The 16,579-nt window shown below is 41.9% G+C and overlaps 1 protein-coding gene across 1 annotated transcript in view; it reads left to right on the forward strand.

Annotated features, from left to right (window-relative positions):
* Positions 1-16,579, forward strand: part of TBX15 (T-box transcription factor 15) — a 100,416-nt gene that overhangs the window by 66,353 nt on the left and 17,484 nt on the right. Inside the window, exons 3-6 of the mRNA XM_068400556.1 lie at positions 4,347-4,448; positions 6,246-6,417; positions 6,795-6,962; positions 10,386-10,450. Coding sequence (XP_068256657.1) covers positions 4,347-4,448; positions 6,246-6,417; positions 6,795-6,962; positions 10,386-10,450 — 507 coding nt within the window. The remainder of the gene's footprint in view (positions 1-4,346; positions 4,449-6,245; positions 6,418-6,794; positions 6,963-10,385; positions 10,451-16,579) is intronic.

Genomic DNA, 16,579 nt, shown 5'->3' on the forward strand with positions numbered 1-16,579 from the left:
GAGGTATAAAATAGCAATGATAACTTCAGGCTGCCCTGTAAACTCATACACATTGTAAACACTGTGCACACTTAATCTGCAAATCTAAATCAGAATATTTTTCAGAGTTTCTCACTCAGATTTTTGTATGACTGAGAAATGACTACTCTATTACTGTCTATAGACCTCTATTTGTCTATTACTGTCAATAGACCAATTGTCTTTTGCTACAATTGAAGAGCACATCCCTTCATTTTAGGGTTTGCATTTAGCAGACGTCACCCTTAAGCAAATTTAATCTTATTTAAGTTGTTTATGCAATGTATAAATCATTACACTAAACAGTCATGAAAACTGTACAGTAAATTGTGTCAGTCCTTTTAAACTTTCATCTGACTTCTGCTCACTAAGCTGTCTGTACAGGAGTATTTCCAATGTCTGAAGAACTTCAAGGAATTGCATTTGTGTTTTGAGACAACCTGTCAGGTACCTTTTTATTTCTTATCCCCTAATGTTAGGTTTGAGCCATCCCACAATACAGATATGATAACTATGACATGACAGATGAGATAATTTCCCTCGTTGCTGAGATGAGATCCTGGCCCTGTGACAGGTAGAAACTGGGTCCCCAGAGGAATACCTCCTGGCTGTGTTTGTGTGCGTGGTCGCACTCATATAACCACCTCCATAAACAGTAGGCAGTGCTTCCCTTCCAGAACATGACTCCAAGCACTCTTTGTATCGTATCCCCTCAATAATAACTGCACAATTGCCCTCTCTAAAACTAAGCTGTGAAACAGAGAATGAATTTCTGTGGGAAGGGACCTTTGGAGGTCATCTGGCCCATGCATCCACTCAGAGCAGGCCAACTTTGAAAATGGATCCAACTTGACACAAGTTTCACATGTGCTGGTTCAAGAGGCAGGGATAAGAGTTGGCACCTTGAGACTCCTAAGGATCAGAAACTGAAGCTTTATGCTATTGGAAAAAAAAATCCAGTTTGGGGATATACCTGTGATCCTCCTTCTTTGAACAGTTGTCACAAAGGAAAATTGAGCTATATTTTTGTGTTAAATGAAAATTTTAAACAACAACAAAAAAAATAATGATGGCTGCCACAATCCAACTGCTTCTTTCTATTGCTGAAAGTTCCCAAACTTAGCATCAGTACACTACTGTGCCGGCAAATACTATTTTAATCAAGTTTTAGAGATCTTTATATATCATTAATATTTTTCACATTCAGAGTTTCATAAACCTCATTCTTGTTATGGAAGGAGACAGGAATTGATAGACCAAGGCACATAGTTGTTACAAAAATGCTTTTTAAAACACTTCTGAGTCATCCTAAAATAATTGTGATAACTTATTTCATATCACATCGTATTTCCCCTAAAAGGGTGCTGTATGTAAGTTCACAGTCTAAGTTTAGGAAGACTCTTTTCCTGCTGAGTGGTAAAACTAACATATAAATAACTTGATCATCCCAAACTGCTGCTGATATAAAACCTCTTCCTAAAATATATTAGATATCATCACGTGTTCCCTAAGAAAACAGAAGGCTTTCGTGTCTGTAGCTGGTATCTTTCTAGATGAAAGGTTCTTGGCAGTTTGTTAATACAGCCATATTCAAATGGCCTGAATTCCTTCCAAGCCTTTGACCCTCCTATTTTCTATAGGACTGGTGCCTCTGGGAAGCCAAGAGCCAGCCAAGAGGAAACACAGAGCACAGGGACTTAACCAGGGTTACACCTGAGTACATCCCTAAGTCACTACTGTTTGCCTCTGCCTTTTCCATCTTCCTTTTTCCATGCAGCAGTGCTCCTGGAGACCTGCTGTGACAGTTCCAGGCCACATCCTTATGGCAAAGAAACCTGAGTTACTTTTACACCCACAGAAAAAGAATATCAGTAATAATTTATAAAACTTTAAAAGCACACTTAAACCTTAGAGAAAGCAGTGGGATCAGCTGAGCTCTCTCCAATCATTTTAGAGATTAGTGTCTAAGCCTGTTGAATGGTCTGCGGTAATCTTTTACAAGGTATTTTATAAGCAAACAACCCCACAGGCTATACTGCGAATTTACACGGGGCTGCAGATTTGGAGAGAGCTTCTTGGGACACACAGCGTTCAATTTTCCCAATACGGCGCTCAGACTTAGACCCAAAGAGACTCAGATTTAATCCTGGGTTTCTCATCAACCCTTTGAAACATGACCTACCTCTTAAGCTGCTCCCAAGCCACCTCTCTCCAATTAAGGAGAGCTGGACTATAAAATGCCACATCCTGTACCCATTTGGCTTGGCAGATTTAATGAGCCATTGTGGTAGAAAAAAGGTAATGCCCTCAAGCCACCAAAGACTAATCCATTATTTGTTCTCCCCCCCCTGCCCCCTCAATCGTTCAACTAGCAAACTCATACCATCAGTTGCACAAATCTGCTCTCTCCTTGAAGGGTTTCTGCAGACAATTTTTCTGACAGTTTTATGTCTCTCATAACTCGGGTTAGCTGTGCTCCGGCAGCTGTGGGGTGGTGCTCTCTTGGCTCTCCATGATAAATGCCCTTTTCCAAGGCAGATGCAGTTACTAATAGGTCAGAACTTTCCTTCTCAGTGGCCTGAAATGGAAGAGCTGCAGGTATGGTGAAGGCTGAGCACCAACCTTCTCCTTCCCACCCTCTTCTGCAAATGGGTACATGTGGCCTGGATGGGAAAGAATAAAATAGCTTCTCATGGTTGCGTCCCTTCAGTGCAAAGTTTTAGAGGCATCTTTGGAGATATTGACATAAACTTTCCTGTTTTCTTCCTCCTCCAGGCTGTTCCCACTGGTAATACTTTTAGAAACAGAAATGTTGAGAGGAGATCTACACCTTCTTCTCTGACATTTCACTGCTCCTCACTAAACAGAAAGGAAAGTATCACAATGATTTCTAGGGACAGGCCCTGGAAACAGTGGACAAATATTTCTTGTACACTTTTCCACGATTTTGACATTGTGATTTTAAATTCCCCTTTAATATCCTCCTTCCATACAAACTACCCCCATTCCATAACAATATATCTAGCTATCAGAGGAGCACAATGTAGTTTTGTATGAGCATCCAGTACTTTGGGAGTTTCTCCTACCAAAGTTCTGTATCTTCTGGGCAGAAGTCATGCAATTGAGTAACACCATCCTGTAGGACCTCAGCTCAAGGTTTTTGCAGATGAGGGCTGAGAAGCCACTCAAATAGAGCTCAGGTTTGAGTTAACAGTCAGTGAAACAATGAAGGATTTCTTTCAGTGCTCTGCTGCTTGTTTCTTTTTGCACTTCAACCAGTCCTGCCCCTCAGATTTTATGAAGACATTAAAATACTGCATTAGTTGCAAATATAATATGGCATAAACCATTCACTCAACATGCTGTTTGAGGGAAGTGTAGACTGGCAATCGAACTACTGGCAACCAGAAAATTTTTAAGAAGGAAAAATTATGCCATAACCACACTAACACTGACATGCTTTGAAGTTAAAATTGCTTTGAGCTGTTCTCTTCTGAAATAATTGCCTAGCTACAAACACCTCCAGAACAGTGACTAGTGCACTGCAGTGTTAAACTTGTGCTCAGACAAGAGAAGAAAGGCTGGGAGTTGATTCTTGCTGGTGTAGAGTTTCATAACTTGCCTATCAGCAGAAAATGCTTAAGACAGATCTCTATCATATGATGTAGAAAAGACAACACTTATTATAAAGATTGCACAATATACTACAAATACAAAATACTTCAAGGAAACCATGATGATAATGCTGTTAAATGTGAAATATATGCCTAATAAGCAGATCAATTTGAGGGACATTTTTTCTTAAATAACTATAAACATATGAGTGAGAGGATCTTTCAGGATGACAGATTTGTTTTATATATCACTCCAGTACTATCAAACTCTATACTGATTTTCTCAAAAAAGAGAACTAAAGTGACCCTGTGTTTAATGGAATATGAGAGAATAATTATAGATGGATGGCCAGTGGGAAAAACAGCAGGAAGAAGGTACACTGCCCATCCTAGAAATGCCTAGAGAGGACAATTTGTGTGGAGCATAGCATAACTCTCTGCTAGGAGGTGGGAACAGACAGAGTGCTCGACTGAGAGTGTTTTATTGTTACTCACAGGTGGTTATCCTGCTACCCCTTTTCTTCCATGGGAAAAATGTGAAGATTCAAAACACTGACAGCACAGTCTTTGCTACCCACATCAAGCCCTGAGGAGTCATGCCCAGAACTGGGCTGTGTAAAGTACTGTGCTCCTGGTGTCAGAGAGAGGTCTAAGGAGCCCCTTCAGCTTCCTTATTCACCATTTTCTTCCTTGTTTCTCCTCTTCTTTTCCTAGGAGAATGTTTCCAGCCATGAGAGTGAAAATTACAGGCTTGGATCCCCATCAGCAGTATTATATTGCCATGGACATTGTGCCTGTGGATAACAAGAGATACAGGTAAGCGTTTTAGGTGCAGAGGTAGGAACCTTGTGATAAGTTACTGTTAATGATAGCCTAGGAAAGACATATGCCATTATATACCATTGCTAAGGTGTGCTGGAGGACACCATGTTGATTTACACCAACGTAGTTGATTTGACCAGAATTGTGAGACACAAACCTCTTGCACTTTTGGATTGAAATCTTGCTCTTTTCAAATAGCAGTTTTTAATCAGAGATATCCCTAGCATACATTTCACAATTGATATGATTGATTAGCAACAACTGTCTGAGGGAACTGATAAATACAGTTATCCATGGAGAGTCTGGAGCCTCTAAAACTACTTCAGCAAGAAAGGAATCGGCAAGTACCAGCTGAACTAAGATGGGCAGCTCAGGCCTGGCCTGAAATGAATTGGGTGATTTTTGTTTTAAAAGTGTTCACTGTTCAGCACAGCAGCCACAGGGAATATGGGCCCTGACCTACAGTGTGGAGCCATTGAGAAACCCTCTGGTGAATCTCCACTGCTGAGATGAAAGATAGGAAGAAGAGATTTCTCTGATATTATTGGGCTTCCGATACTCTGGAAAACCCATGGTCCTCTGCATCCCAGAAAACTATCCAGACAGAAGTGATTTATCTGTATTCATTAAAAGACTCCTGAGAGCAAGTCTTTTCCCCGAATAGTCTTGACTGCACCACATTTCAAGGATTCAAGAATTGATCCTCTGCTTCAAATGCTAAATATTACATTTTTGCTCTCAGATTTTGCAGAGTGTTTCTCAGGAAAATGCTTCTCCTGGGAAGCATCAAGGTAGTGTCTGATAGTCAGCTAGATGTTTTTCCCCTTCCTTTGACTGTGGTTCTGACAGCATTAATGTAGAAAATAAATATATTGTCTTACACTTTGTTTCTGTCCTTGTTAGCTTGTGTAGCCACTTAGAGCAAACTAGCAGTGAAAGGAACAGATTCTTTTTTTTTTTTTTTTTTTTTTATTTCTTGTGAAAATACAGGAAATGAGTCACTCTTTGTAGGTAAGGACTGAAATAGCCTAGCAGAGCTGAGTAGAGACCCAATGAGGGGCAGCACAGGGCAGAACTCAGAGGTGTTAGCAGGACTGTTTGTGAAATGCCTTAGGCTGAAGGAGCCACAGGATAGAAAGAAAAAAAGTGTCTAAGCAAAACTGCGGTAGAGAAATTTATGGCGTATAGAGGATGGCTAGATCAGGAACACAAAAGATGACAAAAGACCAGGAACACAAAAATTATTTTTTCTTCTAATCTAAATGTTTGTAGTACTATGTGGAATTTCCTATTTTGCAACATTTCAAACCAGAAATTCTGTTTTATCAGTTGTTCTAGCGGTATCCATTGGATTTTGCCCTTTCTGGGTGAAGACACGTGTTCTGCACAGTCTAGCATGGCAGCCAGTGCAGATTTCTGGAAATTACAGGGCATTTATTAATATTTTCAGAGAGGTTTTTGTTTACCTATATTTTCTAATCTCTTACTCTGGCTCAGAGAGGGTTAAGGAGTTGAGAAGGCACATGTGGCAGAGTTTTACAGGGAAAATAACTGCAAAGGTGGTTTTAATAAGGAACCAAGTCTGAACAAGTGGCTCAGGGGTAATCTGGCTTTCATTTAGAAGGCAGGAGGTTGCAATAAAGCACATTCTCCCCTGACTGCAAATGAGAGCTTGGGGTGCATGCGGTAGGGTGGCAGGGGAGGGGGAGCCCTGGAAATGTTCCTCCAGTGAGTGAGTGAGTGAGTGAGTGAGTGACAACTTCCCTTAGCCATCTTCTCTTCCTCTTTCAGGTATGTGTATCACAGCTCCAAGTGGATGGTGGCTGGCAATGCTGACTCCCCAGTGCCCCCGAGGGTTTACATCCACCCTGACTCACTGGCTTCTGGAGACACCTGGATGAGGCAGGTGGTCAGTTTTGACAAGCTCAAGCTGACCAACAACGAGCTTGATGATCAAGGCCATGTAAGTTAGAAGCTAATCCTGGTGCCTGCTGCCCCAGCCTCGCTCCTCTCAGACTCGGAAGGGTGCTGCTGCTGCTGCTGCTGCTGCTTCAACGCTCCTGTGCCCTGCTGGGCACATGTATCTGTAGCCACTCTCCAGAATTATGGAGCTTTTCTCCCTACTTCAGTGCTTTTCCTCAAAATGTTGCTTATAAAGCAATAAAGCCTCTTTCTTTCTGCACATAGCACAAACTTTGTCTCACACATACTTGTAAGAAAAGGGTAATTTTCTTCATATCAGCCCTTACTCCATCCCTGCTTCCTTGTACATCTCGATGTAGTGCAGAATATTTTTGCAGAAAAAAAAAGTCCTTTTCCCTCTTTTGTTTTTTTCTTCAGATAATCTTACATTCAATGCATAAGTACCAGCCCCGTGTTCATGTTATCCGCAAGGATTTCAGCAGTGATCTTTCTCCTACAAAGCCAGTTCCTTCAGGAGATGGGGTGAAAACCTTCAACTTCCCTGAGACTGTCTTCACCACAGTGACAGCCTACCAAAATCAACAGGTAAAGCTGCATGCCTTCAGGCTCCTTTTATGTTAGGTGTTCATAAAAATATCAGTGTGCTCTTTGTGTTTGAGACATTAACTTCTCTAAGAAATGTAGCTCACGAAGAGTGTACATTTTACAGGCTCACTGTTCTTTTTCTGCACAAAAAGCAAATGTTCTCTATGTGGTAGTGTGTAGACATGAGGTATCTAGCCAAAAAACCACCTCGCACATAAGGTGCCTGCAGCTTTTGTGAGATCAACCATAAAGAGATGTATTGTGCTCACTCTTCCTTGCTGCCTCATGGTACAGACTAAAGTGCCCTGTCCCCTGTAATTTTAAGGCAGTACAACTAGTCCAGATCTGTTATCTCACAGAGAAAACACATTGTTGTTTTTTTTTTTTAGCAGTGAAGGAAAAAGTTTTAGAGAAGTGCAATCTCGTCAGTTTGCTGACAAAAGAAGCCTTTGAACATAAGCAGCAGTAGTCTGTGTTTTGCATATGAACTGAAGTTCTCATGCATAATTCATGTTTGATTCAGATCTTGCACAGTTCCGAGTGGAGTTACTGTTGACTCCGGAGATCATAAGGAAAAGATGTTGCCACAGTGGGATCCTATCTGTAGAGACCTTGACTATTGAGCTTTGTTACTTATCTGCCCTTTTTCTTAAACTAGACTTCATGGCACTAAGAAATGTAATCTCAGTGTACACTAGTGTTTGATTATAGAATTCCCTGTCTATCCCTACTTTCCCCAAAGATATGATATCTTTAAAAGGAAATTATTTGCTAGGAAAATGTGAGCATTTGACAGTACAAGCATTTGAGACACTAGCAAAGAAAGGAGATTTGGAAAGGCCTTGCTGTGGATTGCATAGGTTTGCTCTCCCTTCTCCTTCAGTGGCCAGCGAAAGACGGTGTCCTAGCCTTTGAGGGGGTGGCTTGCTTCATCACGTCTGCAGGCATGTTCATTGCACACATTGAGAGCTCCTTATATCCACCAATTCCCTTTGTAGTGTCCTTATCTATCGCTCATCTGCCAGCTTCTTATGTATTGCTCATCTGCCAGCTACCTCTGCCTCAGGGATTCCCATTAACCTTCACACCACCTCTGTCAGGCTTTGGGCTCAGTGTGCTCCTCTTTGTGTACACATGCTCCCTATTTTATTCTCAGGTGAGAGGTACTGCGCACATCCCATTTCCCTTTCCTGCCACTCTCCTCCTTATTGGGATGGGGGCTGTGATGGCATTAAAAGGGCTGTGTAGGGTAATTTTTTCCCAGCTGTGCAAAACAGAATCTCAGTTTTGCTGCATTAATAGTGTATCCACTTAGAGAGTGCAAGGTGCTGTTATAAGTTAGAATGAAGGTACAAACTGGCTTAGAAGAAAAATAATGTTATCAAGCTTGTTAGGGAAATAGATTATACAATTTTCTGCCATAAATTGCAGAGGACTCTGGAATCAGAAATAGTGAAGTAAATATTTTTTCCATGACAACATCTGTGCTTCTGGAGAATGACTTCTTGAACTCAGTGGATGTCATTATATTTAGTATTCTTGGACTGAGTGACAGACCAGTGTCAAGTCAGCTCAGGGCAGATTGTAATATTTAGTCATTTTGTAACAATTGTGAATTGTAACAATTTAGTTAATTTTTATAGAGTTTTTATTTTGCAACATATAAGAGAGAGAACACGTGCTTGCAGTGCTCCCATGACTGCTTCTGGATACCCATTCCTAACTTTTTCTCTGTCTGGTCCCCTTGAGTTGACTTAATTTGGGATCCAAAATGGATCAACTATTCCAGCAGAAAAAAATATTGCAACACAATGGTGGGTTTGCTGTCATTGCAGCATTTGAAATTTCCTGCCCCCCTTGCCCAAATGCATGTACTCCACAAACTTTTAACTGTAGACCAGACATGGAAAGAGGATAGAGAAAGGAGAAGAAATGACAGGAAAAAAGCCTGTTGTTCTTCCCTAATAACCAGACCTATGAGACATAATTAAGGAGGTAAGGGAGGTGCTAAGGGAGGTATCTCTGTCAGGCACTAGCTCTGTAAGCCACCTCACTGTAAAGCAGCACAGAAATTTCTTCCTGTGTCTCTGAACTCCAAACATTTGGGTGTTTTGTCCCCCTGAAATTGGGGGATGGATTTTTATAATACAAGTAAAGGAGATTCTGATGGGTTGGAGAAACCTTTTCGTTAAAAATAATTTTAAATCCCCTGAATCTGCCTGCGTGCCCTCCAGTGCCTGTAAAACTTTGCCTTACTGGGAGAAGCGCCTCTGGAAACAATTGTAAAATGTTAGCAAATCCACCACAGGGATTCCCTCTGCTGTAATTCCATCCTCCACAGAACATATCTGTCTCGGTACACACAAGTCCCAGGACAGCTGCAAAGTCAGGCCAGCGGAAATTAAGTTCACAAATTAAGCTCCTGCAAAAATAGGAGCTGCATTCCAGATTTGAGGTTAATATCCAGAGCAAGGGCTTGGTTCTGACAGAAGCAAAACACCTGCAAATCCGCTTCAGATCAGTCTGTATTAAACTAGTCCCTTTTGAACAGTTGCAGCAAAAATACCTCAAATTTGATAGGATCTGGAGATCTTGCTCTCTTTTCACTCCAGAGACAGGGTCTCTGCAACAAGGTAAGGCTGGTGAGGGAAGCTTTCATGCTGCACCAGTCTGGGGAATAGCTGACAGGGAGTATGATACCATGGGCTGCAAGGTCAAAATCCCAATATTATTTTCCATATTTACCAATATGGAATTCTTGTCTAAAAATAAAGCAGGAAGGAAGATTCCCCAAAAGCACTCAGTCCGGCTGCTGTCTCCTTTGCTTAGAGGAGAGAAAAAAGAAAAAAAATGGTTTCCAGACCAGAAAACCCAGAAGGGCCACGCAGATGCTGACAAGAACATCAGCACCTTGTGCATGTGACTGGGTGGCCAGCTGCCATCTTTGGAGGCTGTAGCCTGTGCTTGCTTGTCCTTTTCTTCTTAGCATTGTTCGAAGGTCCATGAATGCATCCAGCTGCTGGATATCTGGAGTGTTAAGGCTGGGATAACCCAGATACCAGCCAAACCTGAGCAGTGCGTGCGCCCATTTCCCAAACCATACAGCCATTGATGATTTATAGCTCCTGGGGTTTTGCACCTGGGTCCAAGGTGTTCTTCTCCTTCAGGAACAGCTTCTCAGCCCCGGTGCTGTGCCAGGTTTCCTGATGCTGCCAGGTTTCTGCCTCTGGCACCATTCATTTGCTAAGCAGATAATCTGTTCATGGATAATGTAAGGGCAACTTTAATACAATTCTGGGGAGATAAGTTTGAAAAATAATTTTACAGGTGGTTTGAGCAAGTGTAGTAATCATCAGTAATTTTCATTTTTTGAAAGAAAAAAAATTGGAGAGATCAATTAGTTCTCTTTTTCTTCTTTTGTAGATCACCAGATTAAAAATTGACAGAAACCCCTTCGCTAAAGGGTTCAGAGATTCTGGGAGAAACAGGTAAGAGGAGCTTGTTTGTGTTTCCTCACTGATCTCGTATCTCCTTCCCCTAATGAGTGCACAGGGCATGTGTCTAAGGCCGAGGAAGGCATTTTGTGATCCTAATAAATTTTTACAGAAGTTTGCTGTAGACTAGTTCTTAGAGGAATTAGAAGGACTGTTTTATTTTGCCTAAACATATCCAATGTGTAATGATAGCTTTCCAGGTCAGCCAGCTAGATTGACCCCGTTTCTTTTCAGAAGTTTCTTCCGGTGCTGCTCCTACCTCTGCCTGGATCCTGCAGGCCCAAACCCTGACACAAGGTTTTAGGTGTTCTTAGACAACATATCTGTAAAGACAGCTTATCACTTTCCTGCTTGACAACATTTTTTCTGTGACTGTATTTTTTTGCTGTCGTATGTTTAATTTCCTGTTCACTGCTACCTCAGTACCCCTTTTGTTACCACTACTTTCAAGGCTGTTTTCTTCTATATGTATGTTTTGCTGTTGTTTTTTTTCCCTGCTGGATAATTAATTTTTTTATGCTCATTTCTATTATTTTCTTATTCTTCTTTTTCCATTCGTTGTTGAGAAACAGAATTAAAACATTTTTTAGCATCTCTGATAAGTCATTAGTAAACTGTTCATGTATTACTGATACAATGTCATGATATCCAAAGAACGAAGTAAAATAAATGAAATTCTGAAAATCTGTAGAGTTTCTTAAAAAAAAATTTTTTTTGTTGCTAAAATGAAGAACAGACATAGAAAAATGGAAGATTGCAGCTTGTAAAACAGACAGGTCACAGGCTAACACTCTACAAAATAATGAAAGCTGTAGGAGGGGGGACCTAGACACTTCTGCTTGTTGTTTATTATACGTAGAGCTGGCTGAAGGGCATTTTTTAATTTTAATTTTCACAGGAAATTCCAAAACTTGGAGCACAAATGCTTGCTTTACGTTGGAAGAAAAATTGAGTTCCTGATAGGTTTGCAGGATAAAAGTGCAAAAATGTTCTACTTTCAAACAATTGCAGTTTTTCTCCAGTGATGTCAGAATGTTTCACTTTGTCTCACTTAATTTTGTCAGGACTTCTATGAAAAGATTAAGTAACCTTAAACATTATTTAGAATATATTATATTTTAACAACATAATAGTAAACCAGGAACTTCAATAAAAAAAACTTTTGTATTAGTAAAAGACTTTACAGAGTTAACCAAAAAGAATAACAAATTCCAAGCAAAACTTTCAACTTTTTCTGCCATTCATGAATCCAGCAGAGTGTGCAGCAGATTTGAATATTTCAGATCTAAATGATGTGGGTATCCTTTAAAACAGTCTGACAAAGGCTTTAAACAAGTTAATTACAGAATTAGACATATATGACTACACTACAAGAACCCCAGGTTGTAAAGCAAGGCCTGAGTGTGCAGACCAGAGGGAACGTCATGTGCATAGCCCTTATTTGCTGTCCCCATGGGCACTGTAATTCATTTTTCACTTGCATGCTCCTCTTGCGTGTGTTCACCAGGACTGCTACCTCACTCATGGTTTGGTATGGGAAGCGTTCAGTGAATGGGCAACTGCCCTGTTTCCCATCACCCATTTAAATGCTACACTCTCCATGATCACAAAGAAGACATATTACCCACCTAGCGACTTCCTAGCTCAGTGCCTCTGTTCTCATCTTTAGCTATGCAAAAAGATGTTACCGCCTTTACTTAATTCCAGCCGTGAGCATTATTTCTGATACTTGAGGCATATGGGACTTTTACTCTGCTCTCCTCTCCTGTGTGGGGGAAGTGGTGTGTGCCCTGGGAAAAAGGTCTTCCTTGTGCGCAGAGATACAGCTGCACTGGAGGCAGGGCTTAGAAGAGGGATTGATGCAGTTCCAGGTACATGGTGGGCTAGATTAACGTTGAAGGTATTAATAAGGTCCTAGCCCAGTGAATTTGGACAGTTTCCTGAAAAGGTTGGGAATTACTGATCTTTGTAGCTCATTGATTTAAGAAAGGGCAGGAAATTGCTACACCGCTGCAGCTGTGGGGAGGGCTCTGTAAGGCTCTCTGCTGATGTAAAGAGGAATTAAAATCTTTAAGGTATTACACATCAAAGAGAGCAGCCTGAGGCTTTAGGAAGAAAAAACAGGCAAAGGTATTTGCAAGCATATATAGCAGTCAGGCGCCTGCCTCACAAGCAGTGGTCTGGCTAAGGTTGCATCACTGTTGTCAACTAGTGGAGGACACTCTGAGGCTCAACTGCCCCCTTTAAAGAGGACACGTACATAGATGTACACACAGGAGGGAAAAAAGCTTAAAGGTCCTAGCTGTGTAGGGGAAAGACTCTCCAAATGGGACTTTTCTTAACTGTGCTGGCTGGCTCCTTCATCTTCCCCCTGTGACTTTCTAATCTCATCAGGATCAGTGGTCAACCTGAGTGGCGATCATGATGCTCTGTAGCTTCCCACATCCTCACAACAACTTCAGTCAGCTACAGTGCATCAGGCTGTAGCTGGAGAACATCCCACTGAAAATGTAGGCCTCCTTCGAAAAAGAAACAGGGTAATTTGAAAAAGGGGCCATTTGTGAAGCAGGCAAGTGTAGTATATGTCCAAGCATTTTTTTTTGTATAAGGTCTTAAAAGAAAAAAAAATTGTGTGGCAGCAGCAGGCGCCACAGAATGTCTGAGGCTGCTCCAGGGCATCATATCACAGTGACATCGGGATACAGAATCAGAGTTATGGTTAAGAGTTTGCCAGCAAATGATGGAGGAAAAAAAACAAAACTGGAAAAAACAGAGCATGGTGGAAGGAGAGGAACTCTCAGGCCACTTCTGCCCTAGAACATTTCCTTTCTGCTTTGTGTTGAGGCTTTTCCATGACATGGAGAGGGATGTTTTCCTTCGCTTATTTCTTATTCTGATATTGTTTCACCGTTGTTGCCTGCTGCAGAAATTATGGTATTGACTGTTGTTTTTAATACTAGTTTCCCTGTTAAATCTTTCACTTACATCAGATCACAGCCTTTGGATATGGTTCCTTATGACTGTGATCTCCCTTCATTAGTACAAAAGACTGCTAAAAACCTGCTGCTCTGGGACACCCCTTCATGATGTAACTGCCTGTATCCATCTGGGGGAGCGATCTTTTCATGGATCCCTTCTTGGATCTCCTTCAGTTGTTTGCATGGTTGTCTCCATTCACAGCTGGCTACCTGAGTCCTTTTGCTGGGAGAAGGAGTAGTGAGGTATTTCAGAGGGAAAGATGCAAACAGCTCAGCAGCTGGACATTGTTTTGCAGTCTTTGAGCACTCAAACCATGTTAACTAATGGTGTTCAGCAATCTAGCCATTAGCCTTGATGGATTAGGAGTTAGCCTGTGTTAGAAGACCGAGTCTTAGTTCCCACTTAGAGATTCCCTCTACATGATTTTTGGTCCCTCTTTGCTTTATCTGCAAAAGCACTTGAAGCATCTGTAAAAGTGAAACAAGAGAACCGGTCCTGGTGGTGAAAGGATACCTACGTAATGTACGTATGAGGCAGGTATTACTCAGTTGCTTTCCTGAACTTCAAGAGATTGAGAACCAGAGTTTTTGACATATGGAGCTCAGCTAGGAAAATGTTTGGGTAGTGAGGGTGCAGTTTTAATGCCACAGAGTCTATTTTTGGAGACTGAGTAAAGTTCATTTGACAGTGGGATGCTTGTGGGATCTCCTTATCCAGGAGGAAGCCAGAAGGGACAACAGTCAGGAAACCCAGCAGGGTGAAGGAAGAAAAAAAAATTAAGCTGAAGGCAAGCAACAGCACTTTCCTTTCAGATGTGGGCAGCTGAGGTGGATAAAAGTTGTTTGTGTTGGAAATGCTCTTTGAGTTTTTGTCTATGGTAAGAGAGCCAGGAGGGTGCTTGGAGCCAATAGTTTGGCTTCCCCGGTGAACAACGAAACGATGACCTGAATCCTGCGTGCAGCAGGAATGGCAAGGTCAGCCATATGGGATGGATTATGGAGGTGCACAGATAGCTCGTACATCTTTTTTCATTTTTCAGACAATGGAACTGTTTCAGTTATTGCCTATTATTAAAACTTTATAGCACTAAAAATAAAAAAATGAATGAAAAAGAGAGAGCGAATTTTGGATACCTTTTAAAGGACTGACCTTATTAAAATAAAACTGGCAGTGAGTCCTCTTGTGATACTTTTTTTACTTCCTTCATAAAGATGGTGTGAGAGGGGAGGGTTTATGGCCTGATAGACAGTTTGAAGTCAATTTTTCAGTGCAGTTCTTTGGAAGAGAAAGCGGATGCCGCACGGGTAATGTTCAGCACACTTGGTACCAGCAGCCCTCACCAAAGCCCAAAAGTTGCTGAGATTTCAGAAATGCTGAAAACAGTTCTTTTTATTTGTCAGCACTTATTGCTGTCCCAAAATGTCTCTTCATTGGCTGGGTGGGATTTGTTTTCCCTGTTAGGGGTGGAACACCCACAGAATAGCACTCCAGTATTTCTGTTGACTAGGAGAGTGTTACCTTTCTGTCCTGTGGTGGAGGTCTGTGATGTGGGTCTGGATATCTTGGTACCACATTAATGTCATAAGCTGCTATGGGAGAGAGGGTTGTTAGAGTTGACAGCAATGGAGTTTCTTGATTCCCACCTCCTCACCCCACCATTTTTTTTACAAAAATAGGAATACATCACAGGAAGAAGGAAAAAAATATCTGTTTAAAGGTTAGGAATACAGGTTGTAAAATCAGTCACACAAAGGGGGTGAGCATTCTGACCCAAGCTGTTTTTGCATGGCTGCACGTTGTTTTTCTGCAATACTCCATACAAGGGGTGGTAGGGGCCTAAAGGTTAGCACAGGAGGCTGCTGTCTCATGGATCTTTTCTGATGCATGGAAGAATCTGAAAGTTCAGTAAGGATGTGTTCTGCTTAGCTACTGTTTCAGAAACACCCACAGCATTTGTTCTGCACAAAGATTAAAAAAAGAAAAAAAAACACCGGGAAAAAAACGATGATCTAGTATACAGGGACCTAAATTTCTGGATAGGAGAACTGGACACAACTTTGAGCTCTGTCACCCACATACTTAGGGAGGGTGTTTTATAACACATGTTCAACATGTGCACACCTCTGGGGGAGTAAAGGACTCTCATTTGGGGCAGGAAGAGGAAAGAGGTGAAAGAGGTGGCTTTAAGCCAGCTGTGGAGTTCAGCATCCATTCTTCAGGTACCTGTGGCTGCAGTGCTGCCTGGAGCATTACACAGCAAGCTGTGAATCTGGTGAAGCCACAGTGTTGCTGCCAGCAGTTGCAGTGTGGGAAGGGGAGGGTGACAGGAGCCATGTCCACAGCAAAGGGGCTGTTCTAGACCTGGTCCCCTGGAGCAGGAGTAGGTGGGTCCCTGGTGGCATCCCTCTTTTCCCTGGCATACAGGGCAGGAATAGAGCAGCTTTGCAAGCTGCCCTGATACACTCATTGCTGCTGTTTACCCTCTGTGGGCTCACAGGCACAGTGGAGTCCAACCCCTGAAAGCAGCATATTATTCCTGATTTAGTCTTTTATTTCTTCTTTTTATTATCTCCTGACTATTCTCTTTTTTTCTTTTCTTTTAGAAGAACAAATTACATGGTACTTGCGAGAACTGTATTGATGCAGGGGAAAGTGGTAGACAGAGAGCTAGAAACTTTGAACTGTGAGTCAAACTGAGCTGCAAATGATGCAGGCCCTAGGCAGGGGCAGGGGTAATAGCTTTAACCTGCCTTTACTGTTTCCCTGAGACACCTCCTCTTAAGGGCTGGATTTTACTGGAAGGAAGCAATGAGAGCAGAGCTAGTAGTCAGATGTTGGTGCAGAGTGGGGTTATGTGTACGGGGATCTAATGACTGAGCCAGACTGTGTGAACACTGGTTTTAGTGAGCTGGCCTCCTTACTTCCCCACACAATCCTTGTGGCAGATGCAGAGCAGCTGGATTAGCACAGCTGGAAATTTCAGTCTACATTTCTGGATGTATTACTTGGTTTTAATCATCAAGGCGGGTCCTTTCAACAGTAGGTCTTGTTGCATTGCGACTTGCTCCGGGCATTTTATGCCCCCTGGATACATGGCAGCAGAAGGTCCTCCCTCAGTGTTTGGGCTGGGGATTGTTTACGAGG

The sequence above is a fragment of the Nyctibius grandis genome, chromosome 5 (assembly GCF_013368605.1).
Source record: "Nyctibius grandis isolate bNycGra1 chromosome 5, bNycGra1.pri, whole genome shotgun sequence".
NCBI classification, from domain to species: Eukaryota; Metazoa; Chordata; class Aves; order Nyctibiiformes; family Nyctibiidae; genus Nyctibius; species Nyctibius grandis.